Genomic DNA, 27,138 nt, shown 5'->3' with positions numbered 1-27,138 from the left:
GCTGTGGGATTCACTACTAGAACTTTCTCTTATAGAATGTCAAGCCATGCAGAAGCATTCCTGAGATGAATTAGCCTTTGCCTATGCTACCAGTTTTTCCTAGGAATGCCATTAGAAGGCAATCTTGATCTCTAGGTATAAAGCACACACAGTTCTGCATCACAACATACACTGCGGAACTATCTAGCATGCTCTCAATCACTGACCACACAGGTTAAGGCACGAATTATATCCTCAACAGCAATGCAATAAAAATAAGAGTAGGATTGGAAAAATATCTGAATTAAAATGTTTTTACCTTTCCTTGAGCTCCTTCTCCCAAGACTTATAATAATCAATCAATCAGTCAATAAAGGGGGTAGTAGAGAAACACAGTGAAACAATAAATAATACCTGACAGCCTCTCTTTTCAATTTCCATAATACATTTCTGTATCAGGAGTGGCACCATCAAGCCTACATTTTCTTTTTCTACCACTTTTTGAATATCAACACCAAATATTACTGATTCCCGATTTTTATCTAGTCCATGAAGAGAATTCTCCCATTGTTCCATAAGAGTCACTTTCACATAAATAAGACCTCTAGGTTCGAGTTTGACAGCCAACTGATGTGTCTTTGTCACTCTGAATAAGGTGGGGAGAACAACAGTTCCATGACAACACACGCGATTTTTCCTTGGAGTTGGCTCCCAACTGAATACTACTAGTTTCAAATGTTGTGCATTTTCAATTTCTATATTGAAAGTATGATCCATGTCTAAAAATGTGGTCCGACATGTAAGCAAAGCTGTTCTTGCTTTGTTTACTGAATCTACCTGAATGGCACAGAAGACATCCTTTGAATCAATCCGGGGTGGTTTTAAGTCCTCGGCACCATAGAAATGCACACTCATGAGTCCAGATATGTACTGTGAGCATTTGGGTTGATCAGAAAAACTATAATGTCTGAAAGCATCTGTGTCTATTTCATTTTTGCTGCAACTGTTTGGAATTATGTCTTTGGTTTTCCCAACTTTGATTTCAGATCCATGTTTGCTAGATTTAGTTAGAAGTTCAGGTGAGTCTCCATCGCTGAGGTAACCACCTTTGCAGGAGTACTTCGAACTCATAGAAGTTTTCTTCTGGTAGCTGTGCTGAGAAGACACAGTGGTGTCAAGGTGGTATCGGCTTATAACATTCCTCTTAGCAGCTGTAGTTGTGTTCCCAGAAGGTAGAATAACAGTATGGTGAATTTCTCGACAGTTACATTTAGACAAGGAAGGAGTATTATCTGGACTGCTCATATAATTCAAGGTTCCTTTAACGCTTAGCTTTCGACTAAATTCCGGCAACCTTTTCATTTTCATGGAGAGTTTCCTCACAGTTCGTGGAGATTTTATTTTATCTGGCAAAGACCAATTAATTGAACTTCCTTTTTTCACAGGGCTGGGGCTTGGAGAAGAAGGTTCCATAACCCCTAATTCAGACCTATTTGTAGCAGGTAACATCCCAGAACCTTAAAAAAAAAAAAAAAAAAAGGAGAGATATCATAAAGTGGTATGTATTGATTTCTTCTTTTATTCCTGTTTTATAAACCATCAACTAAACAAGATCTCACATGGACAGAAATGCTTCCCTTGTTTAATTTCAATGGGGAGACACAGACATTCAGATCAGTCTCTTATCTCCATGTTCAAGCAGTGTCAAAGATCTCCAGATGGCTTACAGTAGAAAGAAACATCTCCCTCTCCGTCTGCTACTCCAAAGGCTGTGAGAAAGAGTTCCTATTTAACATTCTCTGCTTCAATATTCTCCAGTGAGTATGTTATATTATAACCTTAAACAACTCTGTAAGTCTCTGAGAAAATGAGGCAAGTCTCATTTTCTCGCAAGTCTCGTTTTCTCGATATTATTATGTTTATTTTAACTACAATCACTATTCCAAAATGAGAATGTTTCTTCTATGTTCATAATCCCCTAAAGCTACCACATGGCAGTCCTGGCTTTAAAACAAGTTAAAAAACAAACAAGTTTATAATTTTGGCAGCCAAGAGCCCCTCCTTATTAAATTCTATCGGAATACATCAACAGAGATAGGCTGAATGACAGTCAATCAAGAATGACTGACTACTGTATATCAAAAATCTAACTGAATAATTACCAAAATTGCTAAGATAGTTTCTTTCCTGTATTATTTGTAAACAATAATTTCATAGAACTTCAAAAGTTAATTAAGGCCTTTACTTGCAATTTCAATATATTAGCACTACAGAGATATAAATAAGTTTCCTTGTAATTTTCCATTTGCATAGAGTAAAACATTGAATTTTTCTTCATAAAAATTGCTTTATTCAAAAGACAAGAAGGTAAAACAGGTTCTTTCCGGGGGTGGGCAGTGTTGGGAGGCAGGAAGGGCATAAGGAAAGGATAAAGGAGGGCAAATATAGTGGAATTCTCTTACATCCATGTATGAAAATAGAACAACGAAACCTACTGAAATTGTTCTAAGAAGGGGAGAGTGTATAAAGGAGAGAAAGGGAAGGAATGAATCTAATTAAGATATATTGTAAGCATTTATGTAAATGTCACAATGTTCCCCCATATGACAATAATGTTAAAAAAAACAATAAAAAATAGCTTTATTCTTTTCCATATGTAAAAAGTATTCAAGCTTACTGAATAATAATTTTAAAAACACTAAAAAGTACAAATAAAGTAGATAATAGCTTAAGTCACAAATTAAAGATAATCACTATAACTACCTTGGTGAAAATAATATTAAAAATTGTTTAATATTAACACATTAATTACTGATATTTCATTACGATTAGATAAAATCAATGAACACTTATTGAGCTAGGTGGAATGTACAGACACTCTCATAATTCTCAAAGTAAACCTGTGAGTTAAATACCAGTGTAAGTACTGGATTTCAGAGCCTAAGCTCTGAAATACTACACTTTTAGCTTCTCTATCCTTCTGAACACTTTTCTGTCAGACATATATACTAAAATTTTAAAGATCTTTTCTCCACTATTATTAAGAAGATATTCCATTTAATTTAAACTTTCCCAGTTAAAAAAAGACAATTTCATTTTAAAATTTATACTTGTTCCTAGTAAGTTGTCAAACTAATAAAGCAAAGTAAAAATACCTTCTAAAATCTGATATAAATTTAAACTCTTCCTTTAAAGAAACATGCCTGTAATCCTAGCTACTTAGGAGCAGAGATCAGGAGGATTGTGATTCAAAGCCACCCTGGGCAAATAGTTCTTGAGACCCTATCTCGAAAATACCTAATACAAAAAGGGATGGTAGATTGGCTCAAGGTGTAGGCCCTGAGTTCAAGCCCCACTACCACCAAAAAAAAAAAAAAACAACAACTAATACTATTGTAATTAATTTTAAATTAATATTTCATACTTCATCTAACTACTCCTTATAAAGATCTAATCATCTTACTATCAGAAGTTAATCTATATAAAACTACATTGCACAATTAAAATGAGAAAATGTGCTTATTATTTTAAAAATCAATAGATTAAGTGACCTTTCTTTCAAGTATTGATATAATATTCTCCCTCCACCCATGTCTGTGTCATAATGACAATGAAGTCATTTCTTTATAAAAAGAGGACTATTTTAAGTATGTACACTGGGCTTCTCTGGTAAATAGCTAATAAGTAATGGACTGTTTGATAAACTGGACAAAGCAGCCCCTTGTATTACAAGTCACGGTACAATTCTACTGGCTAACTAGTCCAAAGCATTTTATAATAATCAGGGCACTGTTTTAGTCTACAAAAGATTTATTTTTCCACCATTTAGAAAAGGTACCCAGTGCATTAAATTGCTGTGGGTTTCGTTAAATTATTAAGAAGTGTAATATTCTGACTCTTTTTACACATTGTAAGTAAATAATTCCTAGTAAAGTCTTTAATTGTTAAAATAAAATACTGTATATGTTAGCAAAATCTACTGTAGACAAGAGTGAATTTATTAAAACAAAAAAGCCTTGTTTTTATAAAACCCAAGAGCTGAAGTATTACCAAATTTCATGATCACTTAAAATTAAACTATAACTATGCTAATCAAATCACAAAGCAGCCATAAGAATTGAGTACAAAATGAAAATCCTTAAATATAAACTTATGTACCAGGGTAAAGTCTAATGAACCAGCATACTCCTTCAATACCTGGAAAAGTAAATAACATAGAGGGAACTGTTAATTGCCCTGTACACTGAAAACCTTTCAGGAAATACAATATAGGAATTACCAGTAGTAGTCACTAGCCATTAAGATCTAGTAATGATCATAATAATTGATTCTAATGTAACAAAAAGACCAGAATGAAAGCATACTGCAACAGCAATGGAAACAACTAATTAATACCTAATACCAGATTATGACACACCAACACAGTTAAACTCTATAAAGCTTGAGAAACAAGCTTAACCTTACTGTTAATCTACACGTAATGCAAGATGAAGCTACCAGAAGAAAAAGGAGCAAAACCCAAAAACAAGCCAGGTGCTAGTGGCTCACACCTATAATCCTAGCTACTCAAGAGGCAGAGATCAGGAGGATCAAGGTTCCAAGCCAGCCCCAGGCAAATAGTTTGTGGGAACCTATCTCAAAAAAACCCTTCACCAAAGAGGACTGGTGGAGTGACTCAAGGTGCAAACCTTGAGTTCAAACCCCAGCACTGAAAAATAATAAATAAATAAACAAGGCCCGATCTAATTGCAACTCTATAAAATACATATTCATCTGGAAGTTAGTAAGTCAAAAATAAGTCAAAATGGTTTTAGGATGATTTTTTAAAAAACTATAGTTTATATTTAAACACTTATAATTTAACTTTCTTATTCTCATATGAAAAAAATTATTTTGAAATTCAACCATTCTCTTTACCACTTCTCAATATCTGCCAATATTGTTAAGGAAAACATCACTTTAGATAGCCTTTCTACCAAAAAAAAAAAACTACTGAAATAAAACAAAAAATAAGCAAACAAAAAGACATATACATAAATGTAACTATTTCCTTTAGTCAATTTAGGATTGTGCTTATTATTTGAATTAAATGTTTAAAAGAAAGAAAAAGAGACATAAAGGCCAGATATGGTGATGCACTCCTGTAATCCCAGCACTATGGAGGCTGAGGCAGGAGAATGATGAGATTGAGACCAATTTGGGCTACAATAGGGAGTTCAAGGCCAGCCTGAGCTACACAGTGAGACCCTGTCTCAAGAATAAGAATACAAAAAAGACGTAAGTAATAGTCATTCCATACTAAGCTTGTTATTCTTTACAGGATCACAATTTGCCAAAAACATTAAAAAATATATAAGTTTGATGAAAGTAACTTAAACCAAACTGTGTATTACTTTATAGGTGCTGGCTCTGTAACTGTGCTCTTGTTCTTACACCTTCCTGCCTTCTCTTCACCATGGATACCCATCCCAATTTGTGATGCTACAGTCTCCTCCATCACTCCACCCTGATCACAACCCCCATTCAAACCGGCATTTTACAGGATATTTCTCTTCCCATCCAAGTTATAAAGTAAACACATATTTACTGTAGAAAATTAGTCTACAATTAAAAATGCACAAAGAAAAACAGTTTCTAGTTACTTTCTATCCCAACACCAAGAAAACAAAAAATAGCTTTCAGCATTTCTTTCAAAATTGTCATCACACAGTATAAACTGCTTTGGAATCCTCTCTCTATATTTTATTTATTTATTTTTGTGGTAGTGAGGATCAAACCCAGGGCTTTGCACCACTCCCCTCCATTTTTTTTTTTTTTTTTTGCTATAGGGTCATGTTAGGCAGCATAGACTGGCCTCAAACTCACTGCATGGTTCAGGCTGTCCTCTAATTTAGAATCCTTCTGCCTCAGCCTCCCCAGTGCCGGGATGACAAGCCTGTGCCACCAAGCATGGCACTTTTACTCATTTAACATTAACTCTACCTCCCCATGTCCCTGAGAAAAAGATTCAAACGCAAGTCGTTTATTTGCAAATAAAGGAAGTACAAAAATTAAGGGGCAAATTCAAGGGAACTCTCAAGCCTGCTACCACTATGGGAAACCAGAGTTGAACGAGAAAACTCTGGGAAACAATGAGGAATACATACTCAGAATTACCTAACCAAGAGGTGAGGGAGCCAGGGTAGACCTGTACTAGTGCCTGTCAGGAACCAATTGAGGGGCACACTTAAGCCTCACTGCAGAATGATACTCTAACTTCCGAGAAATTCTTCAGGCAGAGATACAACTACTGGAGGGTAGGAAAAGGCTTCCCCCATTCAAGAAGCAAATAATAAAATCCAGGGGATATAAGGTAACCCATTGACAGCATCCGCTATACCCCATATCTTTGAATATTTTGCATCATTTGAAATTCTATAAATCAAACTGACATAAAACAGAACTGAATTCTATTCTGCATTTGATATGTGCAATCAAACGTGCCTTCATCAGAAAACTGCAATCACGGAAAAACAAAGCCATTAGGTTGAACTATATGAAATGCTTTTTTTTTTTTGCTGATCAAAAATGGTTGCTGGATCCCAGCACCAAAAAAGAAAAGACAAAAAAAAGAAAAAAAAATGGTTGCTGGATATAGTGGTACACACCTGTAATCCTAGTACTCAGGAGGCTAAGGCAGTAGGATGCCAAGTTTGAGGCCAGTCTGGGCTACACAGTGAGATCCTGTTTCAAAAAATAAAAAAGAAAACAAAACTGTTCACTATCATTTCACATGGCTCAATCTAATATATATTAAACTTCAATTATTTCTTTTTTGGATTCTATAACTATTGTAGCACCTATTTTTAGCAAGGATTTTACTTCTACCCCTCACTTTTCTTTCTCTTCTTTCTTTCCTTTCCTCATAGGGAAACAGACATAAGACACAAACTCATGATCACTGGTAACCTGAAAAGATACTGAGTGAATACAGGAAGCAATATAAGATTTATATAAAGAATGTTATCAGCTGGGCACATTGGTGCATACTTGTAATTCTAGCTCTCGGGAGGCTGAGGCAGAAAGATTGCAAGTTCCAGGAACACTTGTGCTACATAACAAGACCCCTTCAACTAAGAGAAAAGCAACTGGGCTGGTGGGATAGCTCAAGGGCACCTGCCTAGCAAGCATGAGGCCTTGAGTTTAAGCCCTGGTACTTAAAAAAAAAAAAAGAGAAAAGCAATTACTGTCTAAAAGGACCAACATACAAAAGCATTCCAGAATTACAAAACCAAGCCTGTGATAAAGGTAAAGCACCATGTGCATAAACGTATTTGTAAGGGTGAGGGTGCAGTTCAGTAGCAGAGCATCTGTCTAACATGTGCAAAGCCTTGGGTTTGATCCACAGCACCACAAAAAAGAAAAAACATTATAAGCCTTTGAGTTTTGTGTGAAAATTTATGCACTTTATAAAGAAAAGAAAATAAATACAATAGAGACCTGTATTTAGCTTTAGCAACTATCAAAGACCTAAAAAAAAAAAAAGAAAGAAAAGGCACCTCTATGATGTTCTTTACCTGCAAAAGCAGATTTCAACATGGGACTGTTCTCCACCATTATACCTTCCTGGGTCTTGTGTCCTAGTCCTTGTTTGTACTGCTGCATAAATTCTGTAGAATGGATAGAATCCACGGGACTCATTCCATTTGACTGAGTGGTCTGAATATCACCTGTGTGTTCAGAAGAGCACAGTTCTGCTTTCATCAGGTCACTACCAGACAACATACTCAAATTAAGAGCAGGAAGCTTCAGAACGGCAGGGTTTGCCTCACCGAAACTCAAGGCACTGGATATGCCAAGGTCATCATCCTCAGGAATGGGGTTGTACCATATTTCTCCTTCATCATCTGCATCATTTTCCTCATTAAAGTGGAAAGAACAGTTCCTTGATAATAAAGAGTCTGTGGTGTCACACACCATATATGTGCAGTACTCTTCAGAAGACTTAAGGAAAGGCTGTGACAGCTGATGTTTAGGTGGAGACACCGGTGAGATGGATAAATGACTTCTATCTTGGCATTTCTTATTTTCTTCCAGATTAAGAGATCTCAGAGTACTCTGATATAGCCAGTTGCGTTTCTTTGAAACAGTGATGCTGTTAAATGGCTTATGACCTCTGAATTCAATATTACCCTTCAGATCTTCAAGTTCTCTTCTCTTTATTGATGATCCATACACGTTTTCAAATAAATCTGTTTCAAAGGAGAAAAGAAGATAGAGTATAATGCCTGGTATAATAGGAAAGACATGTCACTTCAGACAAGTTATCAAAGTGAGAAGAAAAAGTAATATTAATCACAGTCAGAGATCAAAATCAAATCAGAAAAAAACTGGACTTTCCATCTAAACATGATTCCTATTATAAAGAAATGAGAATGCTAGTGTGTCATACAATTCTAGGAAAAAGAATATATATATAAATAAACTATATATATATATAGTATATATAAATATAAATATATATAAATAAACCATACTGCTAACAAAGCCTTACCCTAAGCAAAACATACTTTATAAAAAATCTTAAGTAGAATGCTTTACATACAGTATGCCTTTAATTAATATTTGAATATTCAACTCACTATTAAAAGGACCAGAAGTCATTAAAAAGAACAATATTCCTATCTTTTCACACAGATCGATTTTCTATAACCTAACAAAAAAGTGTGCCTTACTGATTATCAAAATTTCAATATGACATGGTTTCCTAGCCACATAGTACAGTAGTGTCTTATGCAGAGTTTGAGTTCTAAATATCTTAATGCAATAATAAAAATAAAATAAAAATCCCTGAAGGAGGTTGCACATTAGAACCAAGCATTCTGTCTCACAGTAAGTACAGCACAGCTATCATTGTTATTATTGGCCAAGCACAAACTTAAGGAGCTACATACTACACAAAGCAGACCCTGTTCTTCAGAATTCACAGTCCAGCAAGAGCCCTCAGATAGTTACATGTTACAAATTAATGTAATAAGACTCTAAGAATGTACACATAATATTACTTCATCTAAAGAAGAAGGCTTATGCTTCCAAGAAGTTACATGAAGCAAGTTTCAATGGCAGGGAATAAGCAACATATGTATGTGTTATAATAACTCACTACACATAAATGAAAGTAAGACCACATTTGTAGAAATCTAAGATCATGTCATGTTTGTAAATTATGGCACTATGGTCTTATGCCACTTTGAATGTATATGTTTGATTCATCTTAATGTTACAGCAAATAAAAACAATAATCAAATAACAGAGTACTAGCACTAGAACACATTAAATTATGAAGAGCTTAATATCAAGCAAAACATTAGGTTCATACAAGGTTTTCTGTACACTCCCTTCAACTGAAAAACTCCTTTAAAATGTAAATTTGTCCTTAAAATTTTATACACATACTCAACCAAGTAGATTAATCAAGACAAAACAATTAAACATAAAGTGAGATTCAAGTTTTGGATGCAGAAATTAGACTAACAATCAGAAGGGAAGGAAGCGCCAATGAACTCCCACTGTATCAGTCATTTATTTACTCAACAAAGGAGTGACAGGCAGGAGAGCTGAAACAGTAAGGAAGCCCCTAACTTCATTTAACATTCTCAGCAGTCTCAGACGCATATGATCCCCATCAGGAGCCTCAAAGAATATGAGGAATACGGTCATGGCATTAATATTCAAAGTAAGACTGTCTAACTAAAAACCGTGATAGTACCCCTCTCCTTGACCATGCCACTCAATAGCAGTGGGGAAACAAGCAACTCTCTGAATATAGGATAATATCATCCCATTTTACAACATAAGGTAGCTGCTGATAAAGATTAAATGAGATCACTTCAAAGCACACAGACAACTATAATATCCCAGTCTGAAAAGCCAAGTAACTTGCCTAAGACCCCCCCACCCCCCCACCCCCCCACCCCTGCCCCACTCTACCTGGTAAGTGGAAGAGGCAGCACTCAAATTCTTCTGACTCCAAACTTTGCAGTAGCAAGCCTAGGCTACAACTACTACTAAGGGGAAATCATTCCTATTCTTCAGGATTTACAAGGTAAACACATAACAGATACTCAATAAGTACCTTAAATTGAGTTCATTTCTTTCTTTGATTATTGCTTTTACATTTGAAATTAACGAATGAAGATCATATACCAGAAATCACTGGGTTCTGAATGATCACATGCAAAGGCACATTTGAGTCCAAACCTCAAATTATTTGGTAGCATTTCAGATGTAGGCAAGACATTATTTATATATACATTTGACACAACTATAAATTTGAAGCAAAAAAGGGTAAAATTATGTAATTCCTGATGATTATGAGCCACAGTTATTTTATTCTCAGATATCTCTTACAACATCAAAAATTTTATGTAGTTAGACACACCATTTTGTGTCCTATCAGAGATTTTTCTGACATATTGTACACTATAAATGAAACATGTTCCTACTTGTACTACATTCCAAAGAACTGCAGTTAGAAAAATAAAGCTACTAGCATCCAATATTTAAATGAGCTGATACTTCTATTGATGTTCTGAATGAAAGTACAAAGGAATAATTACACTGTGAGACACAATATAACTATTCTTTTTTATTATTGTTGTGCTGGATATGGGTACACTGTAGCATTTACAAAGGTTCTTACGATGTATCAAATATATCACACTTGAATTTTCCCCCTCCACTGCCAACTATTCTTAATGAAACTACAAACAAAAGCTTCAAACCATATAGTCTGATTGCTATTGCACTATTTCAAGACACATGATGCTGAAGTTTAAACTTACAGAGAAGAGCTATGTTATTATCTTTTCTGATAAAAGCCAAATTTATTGTTATTAAAATTGAATTGAACAACACATTATTCAAAGCAGTAAACATTGCTTGAGTAATTATAAATTATTTTAAACATTTCATTATCTCAGCTAATAAGACAGATACAAATGTAAATTCTGTGAATGTAAATTGATATAAATGGAAACCTTCTTGCAATCTCCCCCTCCCTCCCTTTTCCTGGTTATTCCCTCCCTCTCTTTAATGCTTATCTTAAATTTATTAGCATAAATTTAAAAATTACCCTTTGCTTCATATATATGTATATATATCTACATATATATATGAACGCACAATATAAAAACAAGTATTCAAAGTTGCTAGGCAAAAAACTATTTCAGCTACACATGTATAATTTTCAGATTCCAATTAAAACCATTTTATTTTGAAAATCTGTAAGAGAATGAAGAAGTAGCAATTTCTACAAAGTTTTTTCAAAGCTCAGAAAATATTCTGAACTACGCAAGTCCATTTTGTTCTTCCGACTGTTATTTATTTATTCATTTATGGTGGCACTGGGGTTTGAACTCAGGGCCTACACCCTGAGCCACTCACCAGCCCTTTATTGTGATGGGTTTTTTTGAGATAGTCTCAAGAACTATTTGCCTGGGCTGGCTTCAAACTTTGACTCTCCTGATCTCTGCCTCCTGAGTAGTTAGGATTACAGGCGTAAGCCATCAGCACCTAGCTTCTCAATGATTATTTTATAATACTCTAGATCACTTTCACTGAGCATTTAACTTGCATCCCCAGTTCAAAGGCATTAGCAAACTAAGAAATTATATATTTCAACCCTTACTGAAAATGTGCAGCATCTACAGCCACCTTCTCATCATGTAAAAATTTCTACTGCAGAAATAAGCTCTGTTGCTTTTCTTTACATTGTTTTAAAATTCCAAAATAAGGACTTAAGCAGTAGAGCACCAGCTGTGCAAGCTTGGGAAGCCCTGAGTTCAAACTCCAGTTCCCCACACAATCTTAAATAAAAAAATATTCTTATGAATACTGTGTTATATATTTAAATCTGTGCTTTAAATTTTAAAAATATATGTACATATATATGTATACATGTGCATATACAAATATATATTTCCATGTATATAACTATATATTTCCCAGGCAAATCTATAAGTAGGAAGAAGGTACAATGAAAAGGAAAGAAGTACTTTTTCTCTTTTTTGTGTCTTGTGACTCTCAATGAAAACCCTTAAGTAAGTAGTGCACTTGCTTTTGAGACAGGAAAGTTGAAAAGAAAACTTGGAGTCTGTTTTCAGTTCCACAAAAGTAATGGGGAGGAGCAAGAGAAGGAAGCAAAAAAGAAAACAGCAGAATAAGCAAGTACCCCTGAAGAGGGTTCTTCTCAAGGCAGCACTCCTCAACTTTTCATCATCTTGTTCTCCATCCAGAATCCTAAGACCTGGAACCAGGCAGTGTTCTCACAAAGCTAGCTGGCCTTCACCTTGACAATAACAGCTAAGTGCCAAACAAGGTTCCAAATACATTATCTTCTTTCATCTTTACAATAATCTGAAGACTGAGGCCACATGAGGTTGAGTAACTTGTCCAGGGTCACAGACAGGTAAGTGATAGGAGACCAGAATCTATTCTAGTCACCATTAGATACAGTATGGCCTCTTATCTTGAAGATTCCAAAATTTTACTAATATTTATTGGTATAAGATGTGATCAATATAAAGGGAACTGCTCAAACTTGTCAAATATTCATTCATACATATAAGACAAAAAGAGAAAGAACTCAAGTGCTTTTACATATCAAGTATTAGAATAAGGTAGAATGCTTTTCCAAAACTGTCAGGGACATGAGAACTCTAGAACCTTGCTGCTCAAATGTGTGTTCTGCCAAACAGAACAAACACTGAAAGTTTGTCCTTGCCCACACTTACTGAATATTCATTTTAACAAAATTTTCAGGGACTCCATATGCACTTAACTCTGAAAAGCACTGCTCTAGAACAGTAAGCCACACTTTCAGCAGCATCTAGAAAATAGTCTTAAGTGGTTCTCAAAAAATAAACAACAGACATCTCTTGGGAATCATTGATCTAGAAATGTAGGGATTTCAAATCAACAAAACACTACTTTCTGCTGAATTTGTAATTCTCTAAGTTTTCCAGCCACCAGCAACTCCAGTGTTCCATGGGCACTCTTCCAACAAAAACAAAAAAAGGCGGGGCGGGGGGAGGGTGTTGGGGGGGAGCAACTGCACTTGCTTCCAAGGCCACAGTGGCACACTCTCTCAGAGAGGGATTTAAAGCCTAGAAGACTGAAAAATTATATACCTATGCTACTAATCTTGAATCAAGCCAATCCAGAGAAAAGAATGCACCTCATAAAGAAATCAGAGCTTCAGATACTTAGGAAAAGAAGCAGGTGGCAATCTCAAGTCAACTCACACAAGATGATTAAAGACCATACCAGCTAATTAACACTACCTTAAAAGAATTGTCTAAAATTTTAGATAAAATACTAACAAAATTACACTACCTAAATAGAAGGAAAAAAATGGAGTCAAGGTGGGCTAATTATGTTTTAAGGCAATAAAAGGCCAAAGTAGCTCAACTTGCATGCTTCTGAATATATTTATGAGAATTATATACTTATTAAAACTTATTTATAAAGATTTATAATGAAGGATAGTAGGCAAATAAATTATGATTTCTTCATAATCTTAAGGCTTGCAGAAACTTGACAATATTTACTACATGTAATGACTTTAGATTTCTTAAATAATCATCTTAATTAGGAACAAATTGGCCAATCTAGGAACACTACAACTTAAATGCATCTAATCATTGACATTATAATACCATCAAAACTTTAATAGTTCTTGGTGGGAACCAGCAATCAAAATAGAAAATCAGTTTGGCTTCCATTTGTTGTATGGTCTAAAAAATTTTCAAGATACCTATGCAAATTAGGTATCCTTTTCCCATTGCATAGTTATTCTGTGTTATAAATTCTAAATATAATTTTATTCTGAAAGAAAGTATCCTCATGAATAATATTAACAGAAAAATGTAACATAAACCTTTTGGGATATGTAACATCTTTTCTACAACCAAGAAGTACTGCTTCATCTGGACTGCCCCACTATTTTTTTTATCTAGTGCTAGGGATAAACCCAGGGTGGTGAGTGTGCTAAGCATATGCTCAACTACCAAGCCCCATCACCGCCCAAAAGCTTGGCTCAGAAGTAGAATCCAAGCAACATCAATATGAAGTAAACATTTTAAAGGCAAAGGTTTAAAATGGATACAGCAATTTTTTTTTTAAGTCTTAAAACCTATTTTAGGATTCGCCCAGCTTCTTTCAACATTGAAGAAGTTTCTTACCTCTCTAAACCTTGTAGAAATTCCACTCAACTCCTCAGTTCAGGCAAGTGAATAGAATTAACTGGTTCAACTCGCTAAAAAAAACTTTGGAGTCTCTTTGACCTTATATAACTAAGGATTTGGGAGTCATGAGACCTCAGTTTGAATCCACAAAATAGTCTGAATCCATATACCAGCTGAGAGACCTTGGGCAAACTAACTAACACCTATGTGACTTTTGCTCTTGTAATATGACAGTTGTCATATCTGAGGGAGAGGGTATAAAAATTATATAAGAACCACACAAGGTATCCAGAATGGTCTTTGACAGACCTACTAACCTTCATGAAAAATTGTTTTAAAAATCCTCTCCAAATCTACACCCTACATATGTAAACACTACACAAATTCTTTTCATGTTTTGTGTTTCCTAAAGGATGAATTCATGATTTGAAAGGAAGTAACATCAAAAAAACCTGTTTACATCAGAGACTATGATAGCTTCTTTTTTCTTTTATTCATATGTGCATACAATGTTTGGGTCATTTCTCCACCTCCCCCTGGCTACCAGGCAGAAACTATTTTGCCCTTATCTCACCTTAGATTTCTTATAAAATACTATCACATAGTAATTGTAATGTTTGTTTTTAATTTCTTTTAAAATTGTTAGCAATTTCATATTCAGTGTCTTCATGGATAAAACAACGGATACATTCTTAAAGGAAATATCTGTTAAATCCTGTTTACTCTATTACTGAAGGCATTAAAAACCATTAGATGGTAAATGTTTTACCTCTGCAACAAAAGGGTAAAAAAATCTGCCAAAAGTTTATACAGATTTTTGTTATGGCTGAATTTCAACTGTCATACAAAGAGTTAAATGAACCAAGATCAAGGGAGGTTAAATATTGTGACAATAAATATAATAAATGATTACAAATACTTTACTCCTAGAAATGCATATTTTTAATGTGACCTCGGTACAAAATACACCTCTCTTACCAAAGTCTTCCATTATTTTTTTTATTCAAAAGAAATAGAATAAACTTGAGGATAAATTTAACAAGTATGTACTGAAGACTTATACACAAAACCACTTCTAATTTACATACACTTTAAAAGAATCATTGATTTAACCTTATTGTTTGATTATAAGTTTTGTGAACTTTGTTTCTCCCCACTGTTAGTGTTTACTGGCTAAAGTTAATGTGTATTAACACAATCCTGTAGGAAACTTAATTCTTACCAGAGAAGCCACCAAACACATTTTAGCATTTCATATTTTTTTAAACCATTGCTAACATGAAGACTTTTATAACTCACTAAAAGTTTTTATACTTAAGAATGTAGTTCAAAAGGCCAGGTTCTTTTGGCTCAGTTTCTTTAACAAAAAAAAAAAAATTTTTTTATATTTACAACATAATCAAGAGATTTCTCAGATTGATAGCCTAAACTTTCACTGATAATTCAAACTCATGCGCATACAAATAAGTGCAAATATGCTTTTTAAAAAATTAATTTACTTCTGCACATACGGTTTCTTCAAATTTATAAATGACTTTAAGTGCCTGGACTTTTTTAAATAGTCTGTGAGGGACATTTTAATTTTGATTAAAATACCAGTATCGTTGATTTTCCACAAGTAAAAGAAATCTTACACCTTTGGCTTGGGTGGGTGGGTGGGTGGGTGGGTGGGTGTGTGTGTGTGTGTGTGTGTGTGTATACGCGCCTGGAAGAAAGAAAAAAAGAGTGTAACGAGCAAATGACAGTTTATGAAGCTTGTAAAAACCACCTTGGATCAAATTCAAATTTACCAACTCCACAAAAGTCTCCGGATTTGCCTAAAGCTACAGAGAAAAATCAAGGCAGCACCGCCCATCTCTAAACCTACCAAAAAAGCGTGCGATGTGAACTCAACCTTTATTCATTGCGGCACTAAGGGAGTAAGGCAGGCACACTGGTGCTTAGAGAAGAAAACACAAAATCCCCGAGTCTTCATGCCATTGTTTATAAGAAAGGAAAACGACTGAATGCGAGACATTCTACTAAGTCACCTCGAAATCGCTTTCAGTTGCCACTTTCATGACAATTTAGTAGTCACGTATCTACCTGCAAAAACGCACCTCGTTCTTGGCGAGACCGAAGCCCGGTTGGTAAACACTGAGGTTCGCGGGTTAGCATGTCGCCTGCAGAGTAACCTACCTGTCAGTGTCACGCTCTGGTCTGGAGGCTCCGAGAGGACGTGGTTTTCACGCATTTTCAAAGTGTCCAGATTTGGAGGTACTGCTTGCGTTCCTGGGACTTTGGGGGTTGTCCCCTGGGCTCGACCCCTCATTCCTAGGGACAGCAGGCGCCCTTTGTACATCCACTTTTGCAGCTTTTTGACTGTCACTGCAGGCGGCTTAAGGAAGGGGGGCCCCTCCTGGCGGTCTTCTCTGCCGCTGCGAATTACCGAGGACCCCGCAGGACCCCCAAATGGGCTTTCTGGGGAGCGGCCAGGGATCTTGGAGCCGGGAGGCAGGAGGCAGTCGGACGCCGCGGCCCGGGCGCTGCCCCTGCTCCAGCCGTCCATCCCGCCTCCACGTGGCGGGTGCTCGTCCCGTTCCCCGCGCGCGCCGCACCTGATCCAGCTGTCGCTGGGCCACCGCTGGAATGGAGGCAACTTGGCGCCCACCCGGAGGCTCTCGAGGCTTCTGCTGCAGGACAGCCGCATCCGAGGAGTCGGCAGCCGGCCTCCCCCCGACTCCCTCGGAGGAGACCGGGGCGGGGACACCTGCTGCGGAGGGCGGTCGCTGCCTCCCCGCTCCCCGTCTCGGCGGCAGGCTCCGCGGTCCGCAGCGCCGCCGGGGGAAGGCGGCTGGTCCGAGGCCCGGGCTCCCGCGGGGCAGCCGCGATCCGCCAAGCCCCCGCCGGCCCGCCGCGTGCCTGAGTCAGGGGGCAGGTCGTGCATGGCCTGGATCAGCAGATAATAGGCCTCTCGCAACTGGGTCTGCAGCCTGCCCGTCTCCAGGCGGCCGCCCTCCGCCCCCGGGGAGGAGCCCGCCGCGGGGGGAGGCGGGGGCCGCCGCTCCGCCTCCGTCCCCTCGGGCGCGGGCGCAGGCTGGGAGCCGCCAGGCAGGTTCTCGTAGTAGTCGGCGGCGTCCTCCTCCTCCTCCTCCTCCTCCTCCTCCTCCTCCTCTCCGCTGCCCTCGGAGCCCGGCGGGGCTGGCAGAGAAGCGCGAGCGAGCCTGCGGCCCGGGGGGACGGCCTCCTGCCCACCGCGTGGCCGAGGCCCGAGCGCCTCCAGCCGCTCCGGGCGCCCTCCGGAGCCCCGCGCCCCGGGAGACGGAGGGGGCTGCTCCAGGCTCGGCCCCGCTCCGCCGGCGCGCTCGCGTGGAGGGCAGTGCGGGGCACCCCAGACGTCTCCCTCGGCAGCAAGGGAGGCCGCCACTGTAGCTGCAGCGGCTGCGGGGAGCCTAAGCCCCCCAGCGCCGCGGGGACCCCGCTTCTCCCGGAGTTTGGACAGCGTCCTCCTCAGAGGGTCCGCCATCCCCTCCGTCCGCCTCAGCAACGGGGCTCGCCCCCGCCGCGGGGAGAGGCCGGAGTCCCGCCGCGGAGAAAGCAGCGCTGGCGGAGGAGGCGGAGGCGGAGGCGGCCGCGGCAGCTCCCCATGACCGGTGCTGGCCCTCGCCGGCTCCTCACATACTTGGCATAACTCTGCTGCGCAAAGGCGTGGGGGAGGGCGGTGCGCCGCAGCGCGCATGCCCCGCAGCCCCGAGCCGCGACGGGGCGCGCGGGCCGGCTGCGCTCCCGAGGTGGGCGCGCGGCGCAGGTAGAGGCGCAGGCCGGGAAGAGTGGGCGGAGGGACGCGGGGCCGATGTCCCGAGCGCCAGGGGTCCCGGGGCCACGGAGCGCGCGGGCAGAGGGGCGGCTCGGCAGCTGCGGAGTTTTGATCAGGCCGTGAAGAAAGGGAAAGTGACCTCCCCGCGGCCACCCCAGCCCCTTCAGCAGCCCCTCCCCATCGCCACCGCCGCGTGAGGTGGCTTAGGTGGAGCAAGTCCTAACTTGAGGGAAAACAAAGATTGTTTTGACGGACAGAGTGGGAGTGCAGGTGTCTCTCTCACTGGTGCAGCGTGTTCTGGAAAGGTTCCGAACAGCACCGACAGCTGTCTGTTTGAAGGAATTTGCAGTGATTCATTTTCAATGAGGAAAAAAACCAAATCTTTTGTGCAAAAATCACTACTGGTGTCTCTCTTTTTTTAAGTCTTGTTTTTCTTCTTTTGTGACATTAATGCAGGCTAACAACATTAATTCTTGTGTCAACCAAAACTTGTTAAAATGGAGCCGCAAACGTCATAATGCCCCCCATTCACTTGCCTACAAAACTACCAAATTAAAAATACAAATTCGCAGCTGTCAAATATTAAAAAGGTGTTTTTCATTTTAATTCAAATAGTGTGTTGAGAAACAATTGAATTGTAATTGAGAAACAATGTAATTTGGAAATGCCAACTCCCCCTAAAATATTAAGTCCCATGTTCAGTGCATTAAATTAAACTGAAATGCCTCTGGTTACCACATATTAATTGACCTGTTATTGATTGATACAAATCAGTGTTACCCTCATCCCTGGCTTAAATTGCACTTTTTAGTTTTTGTATATTAGAAAGGCCCTTTCTCTGAGCTACTTATAATGTACCAACACCTAGCACAAAATCTGCACTTAGTAGGTGTTCAAGTCCTCAGAAGGATTTGCTGAATGAACGCTTGCATTACTGAATAAAATAAAATAATTTAGCCCTAATTGACCTTATTTCCAACTCTATTTCCCTCTGTAAGTTGTGTTGTTATTTCCACCAAAGGCTCCAGTCTTTAAATTTGCTTTGATCTATACTACCTTTATTCCTATCTTGTCTCTCTGCCCCCTGGAATAATTTTACCTGCATCTGTATTGCAGAAATGTTACCCATCCTTTATGCTCTGGGCTCCCAGACAGACATGATCTCAAGTTCTTCCAACTCCAATGGTACTTTATTCCTACCCAGTATCCCCCAACAACAAGCCTCAGTAATATACTTATACTCACAGTATACTATTTCTTGGTTTTTTTGTTGTTTGTTTTATACAACTTGTATGCATGCCCTATCATCTCCCTTACTAGGAAAGTCATAAACTCCCTAAGGGCAGAGACTATAACTGATGATTGTATTATCTACAACACACAAACACAGCCTCTTAAATACTGTACATAATGAATATTTTTGAATCAATAGCAGTTTTAATTTCAAGAAAATAAATGGCTTAAACTTGCAGTCTATTACCTAACTTCCCACTAACCATACTATATTAGTGTTTTAAAATTCTTTCAGTGATGAATAAGTTTGTTAAAGAATTTTTATTACTAAGCATCACACTATGATGTGCATACATTGATATTTATAGTTCTACAATATTTTCATTCCATTGACCCAAGGCTATTTCATGAATAGTCAAGGCATAAAATTGTTTCCCAGTGAAACATTCCCACAGGAAATGACTGATAGCAATGTTGCCAATAATGGTGTCTATAAACACAATTTGATCTCTATCTCAAAAATTGTTTCCATTCCAACCCTGTTGCAAAGTCTTTTTATTGTTTGTAGTTAATAGAGTTGTAAAGAACACCATAAACTGCATATATCTATTTATCAATAGGTCTGGGTCGAACTTCATCCTTAATTCAACTTGTCATCTTGTTCAGGAGTTATAAAACACATAGGTCAGTATAAAATGCCATACTTTGTTTTCAACATTGCTCAGAACTAAGTCTGAGCAATGACTTAACCACAACTGAACTTAATGCCACTTTAAAACTGACAATGTTCTATCACATGAATCGCAATTTTAACTATCCTTTGGGTCGCAACAGAGACAAAGGATAAGGATTAGTGGCCATGTGGCACAAAGACCTTAAGACTAAGTCCTATTTTCCTGTATGTGCCTTCTACTTCAGGAAAAAGTTGGTGCCCACAGAACGTACATTATATATAATGTAATTCAAAGTAACAAGGTATGATTATAAGCTGTGCTTTGTAAAATCTTTTTTTTTTTTTTGCATTTTAACAGTTTATAACCTATTCCCTCACTTATCTCAATTTTCATATTTTTCTAATCAGCAGATTCCCATGAAAATTAGGGGGTAGCTGATACATCTTCCAGTGTTTATACTTGTTTCTCAGTGCCTTGGAAATCATTTTGGTGCCCCATAAACTAACAACTATGTGTTGGCACTGTCACAAAAGATATAACAACTATGGGATAATAAGGCTCCAGGAAGGCAGGGAGCCAAACTAGGGATGGGGTAGTACTGACTCAATCTGGGAGAAGGGGGAAAAGCAGGGCAGGTTGAGGCAAAGGGCTAAGTTTAACCATAATAAAAGTGTCTATGTATGTTACAGTTATTTTCTAGTCAATTTAGAGTGTGTTTATGTCTCACTGGGCTTAGTCTTCCATTATACTCTTAGTGGAACCAAAGGCTCTGGCATTTGCCCAGTTCTCTCTCCCTAAACTGTCTCACAGGAATCCTCTGGTATTGAACTGCCTTGGTCTGCCATGAGGCTCCATCAGTATTGAGTAAAAAGTATGTCAGCCTAAAGGTGACCACATACAACTGTCCTGAGACCCATAAATGGCATGTTCTCCATACAGCAATTTTTACTGTTTCATAATTAACAATGTCTGGCAATTTGCAACAGTCCTTATCTCATCCCCACTCCCAGCCAAAGTAATAAAAAGGAGACATTTGCTGAATATACGTGTGTTTCTAACATATAGAAATGTATAATGCCTTAGAATTTTCACTGATGTTTCAGTGTTATCACGTTTATGGGATATATAGAGAAATTTGCTCAAGTTCACCATAATCTGGGAAGGGGAAATCAACCTTGTCTGTCTGATTCCAAAGCCACTGCACTTCTGTGGTGTTTTCCTGAACAGAAATAGAGGCTAGACACTTGCTATATGCTTGCACTGACTTCTGCCTTCATTCTTACAAATTAGTTGCTAACCCTTCAGAGAAGAGTTTAATGTTTTATGAGCTTGAGGGAAATGCAGCTGAGCACTGCTTGTTAAGCATTTTGAATTCCAAATGTGGTCTTTTTCAAGGCTGTTAGAACCAAATCCTTTACTCCCATTTAACTATAAATCTACTTGCTTAAACCACAATATGGAACTGCATCCTCAAAACATGAAATAACACCATGGGGATATAATCAGCAAAATCCACACTGGAAAACTGTAGCGGAAATAACTCGTTTTCCAACATGTTAACTAACTGCAATTTGTAGACTTTATTTGGAACCTGACGTGAACAAATATCTGTTTAAAAAAATTGAGCTAATCAGAAAAATTTGAACACTAACTAGACATGTGATGATACTGAAGAATTGTCATCTTAGATGTGATTTTTAAAAATAGTTCTTAGCTGGGGGTGGTAGTGCAGGCCTGTGGTCCCAGGACTCAGGAGACTGAATCAAAAAGGATTACCAGTTGGAGACCAGCCTGGACTACATAGCGAGATCCTGTCTCTCAAACAAATGAATAGATAAATAAGCAAATATTTTAAAATAGTTCTTTATCATTTAGAGGTAAACACTGAAATATTGATAAAATGATATGAAGTCAAGTTTATTTCAAAACAATTGTGAAGGGAGGAGACCGGGGATGTGAAGAATAAAGATGGGCTTTGAGTTGGAAATTGAAGCTGGGTGATGGGTTCATGGTGGGGAGGGGTTGTAATATTAGTACCTCTACTTCTGCGTGTTTGAAATTTTCCATTTTTTGTTTTTAAATAAATTTTAATTAGGATATACTCATTATGGGGGCAGATTCGTAGTAACAATTCCAATTAGTCTTATTTTGTACATTATTTACACTGCCCCTGTCCATCTCTCCCCCTCAACCCCATTCCCACCCCACTTAAAGCAATTGCAAGAGGTTTCTTAGTTCTGTTTCATTTAGATATATGAAGTCCATCTGCCATATACCAACACCTTAACCTCCTTCCTTCACCCTCCCTTCCATAATGTATCTTTAAGTTTTAATGGGAAGCAATTGCTTACAGTAGATCCCAGCAACACAACTTCAAGGGAAGCCAAATGCAGAGAGGATGAGAGAATACTGAAGTGTAGGTCCAAAAACCATAATCCCAGCCCGGACCTGAGGTGCTATAGTGGAAATGATTGGCAGTCAGATTGACCATGGGAATGAACTCCTCAGCTTTGCCAATTCCAGACCAGTATGCATCTCTCCTAAAACTCTGCAGCTCTTTTGAAATCCATGACTTTAAACTATACCACTGCCTTCAATGCTATATATTCAACAAACAACAAATAAATACAAGTGGCTTCTTAAAATTTTATTTTTCTCTATCAATCACCAAAGAATTCAAATCCAACTTACAAAATTAAACAAACAACAAGACTTCTCTGACCTCTTCAATATCTCACTTCCACTACCAAAACAAAAGCATTCAGCTTTTAGAAATAACAACCTCCTCCAGGTGTGGGGCACACCTGTGATCCTAGCAATCTGGAGACAGAGACGGCAAGATTGAGAGATCCAGACCAGCCTGGAGGAAGGGAGGAGAAGGGGAGGAGAGAGGTGAGGAGAGGGTAGGAGAGGAGAGGAGAGGAGGAACAACTTCCTTTCTTTTCCTGCTGGAAACTCATGGGGTTTTTTTCATATAAACAAAAGTGAAGAACATTACCCTTCTAAGCAACAAACTACTGAGAAAAACCATAATTACAGGGGAAGAGACACATAAGTAAACACATCTTTAGCCTATTGTATTCTTTCACTGGAGGATTTTCTCTAAGGTAGAGGGTAAGGAGCTACATATTACCTATCATTTTAGAATAACAAAGTATCAATTTGGGTGGAAAACAACTGATAACTACCTGTAACTTCTTTCTACATTAGAATCATGTGATTATTCAACTAAATGAAAAGAAGGATCTATGGGTAAGCCCTTATTTTTTAACTATTATAAGTAAGGAAGCTAGATCCCTTTTTGCTATACAAAATCAGTTACTTTCCTCCCAACTTAATTTTTGCAATAACCCATGTAACTATTAATAGTTTGGGTTTAAGTATGAAAAAAATCTCAATTTTAATCTCAGTTTCTATATAAATTGTGGTGCATGCATGCAACCACACATATACAACAAAGTGGGATGTAGTATGTACCTGGCCAGAAATGTCCATTCATTTTAGAAGTTGTATATTTTAAGTAATAAATTTTAAATGAGTCTCTTCAAAACAGGAATTTTGTTTATTCGTTCATTTTTTGTTATGCTAGGGATTGAACCCAGGGATTTATGCATGCTAGGCAAATGCTCTACCACTGAGCTACATTCCTGAGGTTTTATGCTTTGTGTGGTGGGGCATGCCTGCAATCCCAACACTAGGGAGGCAAGAGGCAAGGAGGATCTGAAAAGAAAAAGAAAGAAAAACTATGAGTATTTAATGTGACTTGTTTCCAAATAGTTACAAATAGAGTGTAGTAAATTGAAGAGGTAAAAGACAGTTTTTAGTTTTTATATACATTTGAGAAAAACACTGGTAAGTCACACTGGAAGTTAGGACAATTTCTTTGCTTTGAAAAGTTCTACCTCTAGATACAAAGCAATTCTTGCCTGGATTATGCTTCCTTTGAGACTGGGATCAGTGCTCCTCCTTCAATCTGTAGGGCCTTGTGCCCCACTTTTCTATCCACCAGTCTCAAGTCACATTCCTATTCATATACTTTCTTACCATCTCTACTAACCAGAATTCATCCAGAAATTAATGAAATTCTTTCAAACGTTAGTAGTGAATCCAAGGTAAAGAATAGGACCATATATTTTGTTATTGGTAGAGAGAAAATCACCATCTCTGCTTATTCATTTATGGTGATGCTTGATGACAGCTTTCCAAGATGAACCTAGAAATACAAATCAACTTAAAACTAAGTTTTATTGAGCAATTGATGTCAGAATTGGTTTCACATATCATATCCTACTTTTTTCAGTAGAATCTTCAATTCTATATGTTCAACAAATAAATACAAGTATCCTCTTAATTAAGAGCCAACACCAGGTATGGTGGCTCACATCTCTAATTCCAGCAGAGATTGGGAGGATGGCAGTCGGAGGCCAGTCCCAGCAAAACATTAGCAAGAGCCTCATCTAAACAAATAAGCAGGGCATGGTGGCATGTGCTTGTAATCCCAGATACACAGGAGCCCATAGGTAAGAGGATGGTGATCCAGGCTGGTCCAGGCAAAAAACACAAGACCCTATCTAAAAAAATAACATAAAGCAAAAAGGGCTGGGGGCATGGCTCACATGGCACAATGCCTGCCTGAATTCAAAACCTAATACTGCCAAAATAGAAAAAGCAAAAAAAAAGTCAATGAGAACCTACAAAGTCATCAACAACACTGTGATAGCCAAAGGAAAGGTCAGGTCATTTATGGAAACTCAGTATTTGCTCTGGAAAACAAAAATCTAATGTTGAGTTCATGCAAAAACAACTTGATCTTACATGCCTACCACAGGGTTCCAAACTCAATGCCTACTGGGGCCAGATGGGTCCTGCCAGGAAGTGTACAAGTCCAGGTGTAGCAACCAGAGGGATTAGGAAAGGGACCACTCCTCAGCTGAAGGCATGGAGAGCCACTGAGAACCACCCCCTCCTCCTTGTTCTGGTCCTGTCATTTCTGTCTGGCTAAGGAAGTGAGTTTTACTTTTTTTGCAGGGATGGGGAAGCAGGACTGAGGTTTGAACTCAGGGCTTTATGCTTGTAAAAGCAGGTGATCTGTCACTTGAGCCATGCTGAAGGTGTGGTTATTTTGGAGATGGGATCTTGCCAACTATTTATGTCAGCTTGCCTTAAACTACAATCCTCCCAATCTCAGCCTCCCAAGTAGCTAGGATTACAGATAAGAGCCAATGACACCCAGTTGGGTTTTACATTCTGAAAATGCTACATAGGCTAAACCCAGGCTGGTCAACCAATTATATGTGCTGGTGCCAGTTTTTGACCTCTGATATAAAATGTTTTCAGAATAAAGGAACACCAAGTAACTAAATACCATAATTTAAAATAATCTGTCTGCCTCGTGACCCAAAGGGCTAATAATACCTATTGTGAGGATCAAATTTCCTTTTCTTGTCTTATTTTTCATCTTTATAGTCTCAATATCAGCACGAGGCCCATGTATGTGCAGAATTTTATGAATGAAGTGTTTTTACTTTACCCCTAGTCTAATTCTCACCAAAAAACTTTGAGAATAAATAAGTGAGTAGAACAGAGATGATCATAGCCACATTGAGGTGAGACAGCTGCGTCCCAGAGAAAGAAGCCATTAGTGATGGTTACTCAGACCTGAGGAGGATCCAACCCCAGTTTTCTGAGCTGGGCATGGTGCTGGAGACTGAGGCAGAAGAATCTCCAGCCCAGGCTACATAATGAAATCCTGTCTCAAAAGTAAATAAATAAATAAATAAAGAGACAAAACAATTTGTCTAAATTTCTAATACAATCTCCATCATTTTTACCAGCATTGTTTACCTGATAAAAGTGATGCTTTTGCTAAAGTCATAGGTAACTTGGTAATATAGATAAGCAAAAATAAGCATAAACTGAAAAATCTTATGTCCCCCCCACATGCACAATTATTTAAGCAGATTTAGTTTTTAGCTTCTCATGAAGAGTAGTAATTGCTGGGAAGTCATGCTTTTCAATGTTTCAACAATATCACTAGTAATATTAAAACAATATTCTGCTAACATAGAAGAATTATCTTGGAGCACAATATTTTATTTTAAACATCAGCATGGTGCTTGCTAGACTATTCAACTTAATATGTCTGAAGAAGAAAAAGGATTTTTTAAAAATCCCTGATTTTACACTGAGAATTTCAAATGACCTAACAAGAATGTCTTTTCTACCAATGTAAAATTACATTGGTGGAAATAGTGGGCTTTTTTTTTTTAATGCAGAAGTTCACTAATCTGAAAACTTTTTTCTTTCCATGCACACCAGTCAGCAACCTCATAATTATATGCCCAGAGATTGTTCAAATAAAAAGGGAACAAAGCCTTCAACAAAGTTCCTTGCTGAAGTCAAGACTGCCTGAAGGTATACGAAGTTTTACGTCTCTGTTTACCTCAGGAGTAAATTAAATGGATGCATATTTAATACATGAATCACAGTTATATTTAGTCTACATACTAGACACAGGGAAAAGCAAGTGAATTCTTTCTTAGATAAAATATAGTAGTGAAAACTGAGCATATACTCACAGGTCTGGGTACTTCCCCCAGAATGCAATCGTGACATGCACAGTATGGAGCAACTGTAAGCAAAGGCTAGGGTTTGGAGTAGTTTGATTCTGGGCATCTCTCATTTATGAACCATAGATGGGATGCACGTAGCACCTATGTGAGGACTCTGAATTGAAAAGAGCAGCAGGTGGATCAGGGAAGACTGGAGTTCAAAGGACCACCAAACTGGTGGCGAGCTTACCTTTTTATTTTTTCTCCCAGCATCCCTTGACCTAAATGCAATGCAGCCAGAAATCTGGAAATGGACACTGGTGTCCCAAAAAGGAACTCAAAAAGGAAAGGTCCTAGGGAAGCCCTCAAGTTTTCTCTTGCAGAGCTGGATGGGAGTGCCTAATGTCAAGAGAAGATGCAGAAATCCCCAGAGTTTTTTTCTTCTTCCTGTTCCCATGTGCTTCAGCATTCCAAACAGCCCTGTGGTGGTGGGTGGTAGAGGTTGCAAGGGAAGAGCCTAGAGGAGGCAATACTCTAGGAGGGGGAGCTATGGCACCAAGAGTGTGGGGCAAACTGTCACTGCCTCTTTCTCTCTATTCTTCTGCTTCTTGACCCTAAACTCGAGCACAGTTATAGACTTGTATGGTACAGCCAGGTAACTAAAGAAAAGAAGGATTTAT

General features: G+C 38.4%; 1 protein-coding gene across 3 annotated transcripts in view; it reads right to left on the bottom strand.

Moving 5' to 3' along the window:
• Syde2 (synapse defective Rho GTPase homolog 2) overlaps positions 1-17,863 on the bottom strand; it is a 43,055-nt gene extending 25,192 nt beyond the window's left edge. Inside the window, exons 1-3 of one of the 3 annotated variants that reach the window (XM_074079558.1) lie at positions 16,383-17,863; positions 7,536-8,210; positions 817-1,496 (exon numbers count right to left, since the gene is read on the bottom strand). In XM_074079558.1, coding sequence (XP_073935659.1) covers positions 817-1,496; positions 7,536-8,210; positions 16,383-17,709 — 2,682 coding nt within the window. In that variant the 5' untranslated portion in view covers positions 17,710-17,863. Of the gene's footprint in view, positions 1-393; positions 1,497-7,535; positions 8,211-16,382 lie in introns of all 3 variants that reach the window. The other 2 variants (XM_074079559.1, XM_020177341.2) reach the window with 2 other exon arrangements.
• Between the last annotated feature and the right edge of the window lie 9,275 nt (positions 17,864-27,138).

The sequence above is a fragment of the Castor canadensis genome, chromosome 7 (assembly GCF_047511655.1).
Source record: "Castor canadensis chromosome 7, mCasCan1.hap1v2, whole genome shotgun sequence".
Lineage (NCBI taxonomy): Eukaryota > Metazoa > Chordata > Mammalia > Rodentia > Castoridae > Castor > Castor canadensis.
Note: the sequence above shows the minus strand (reverse complement) of the source record. Positions and strands in the feature narration are given on the sequence as shown.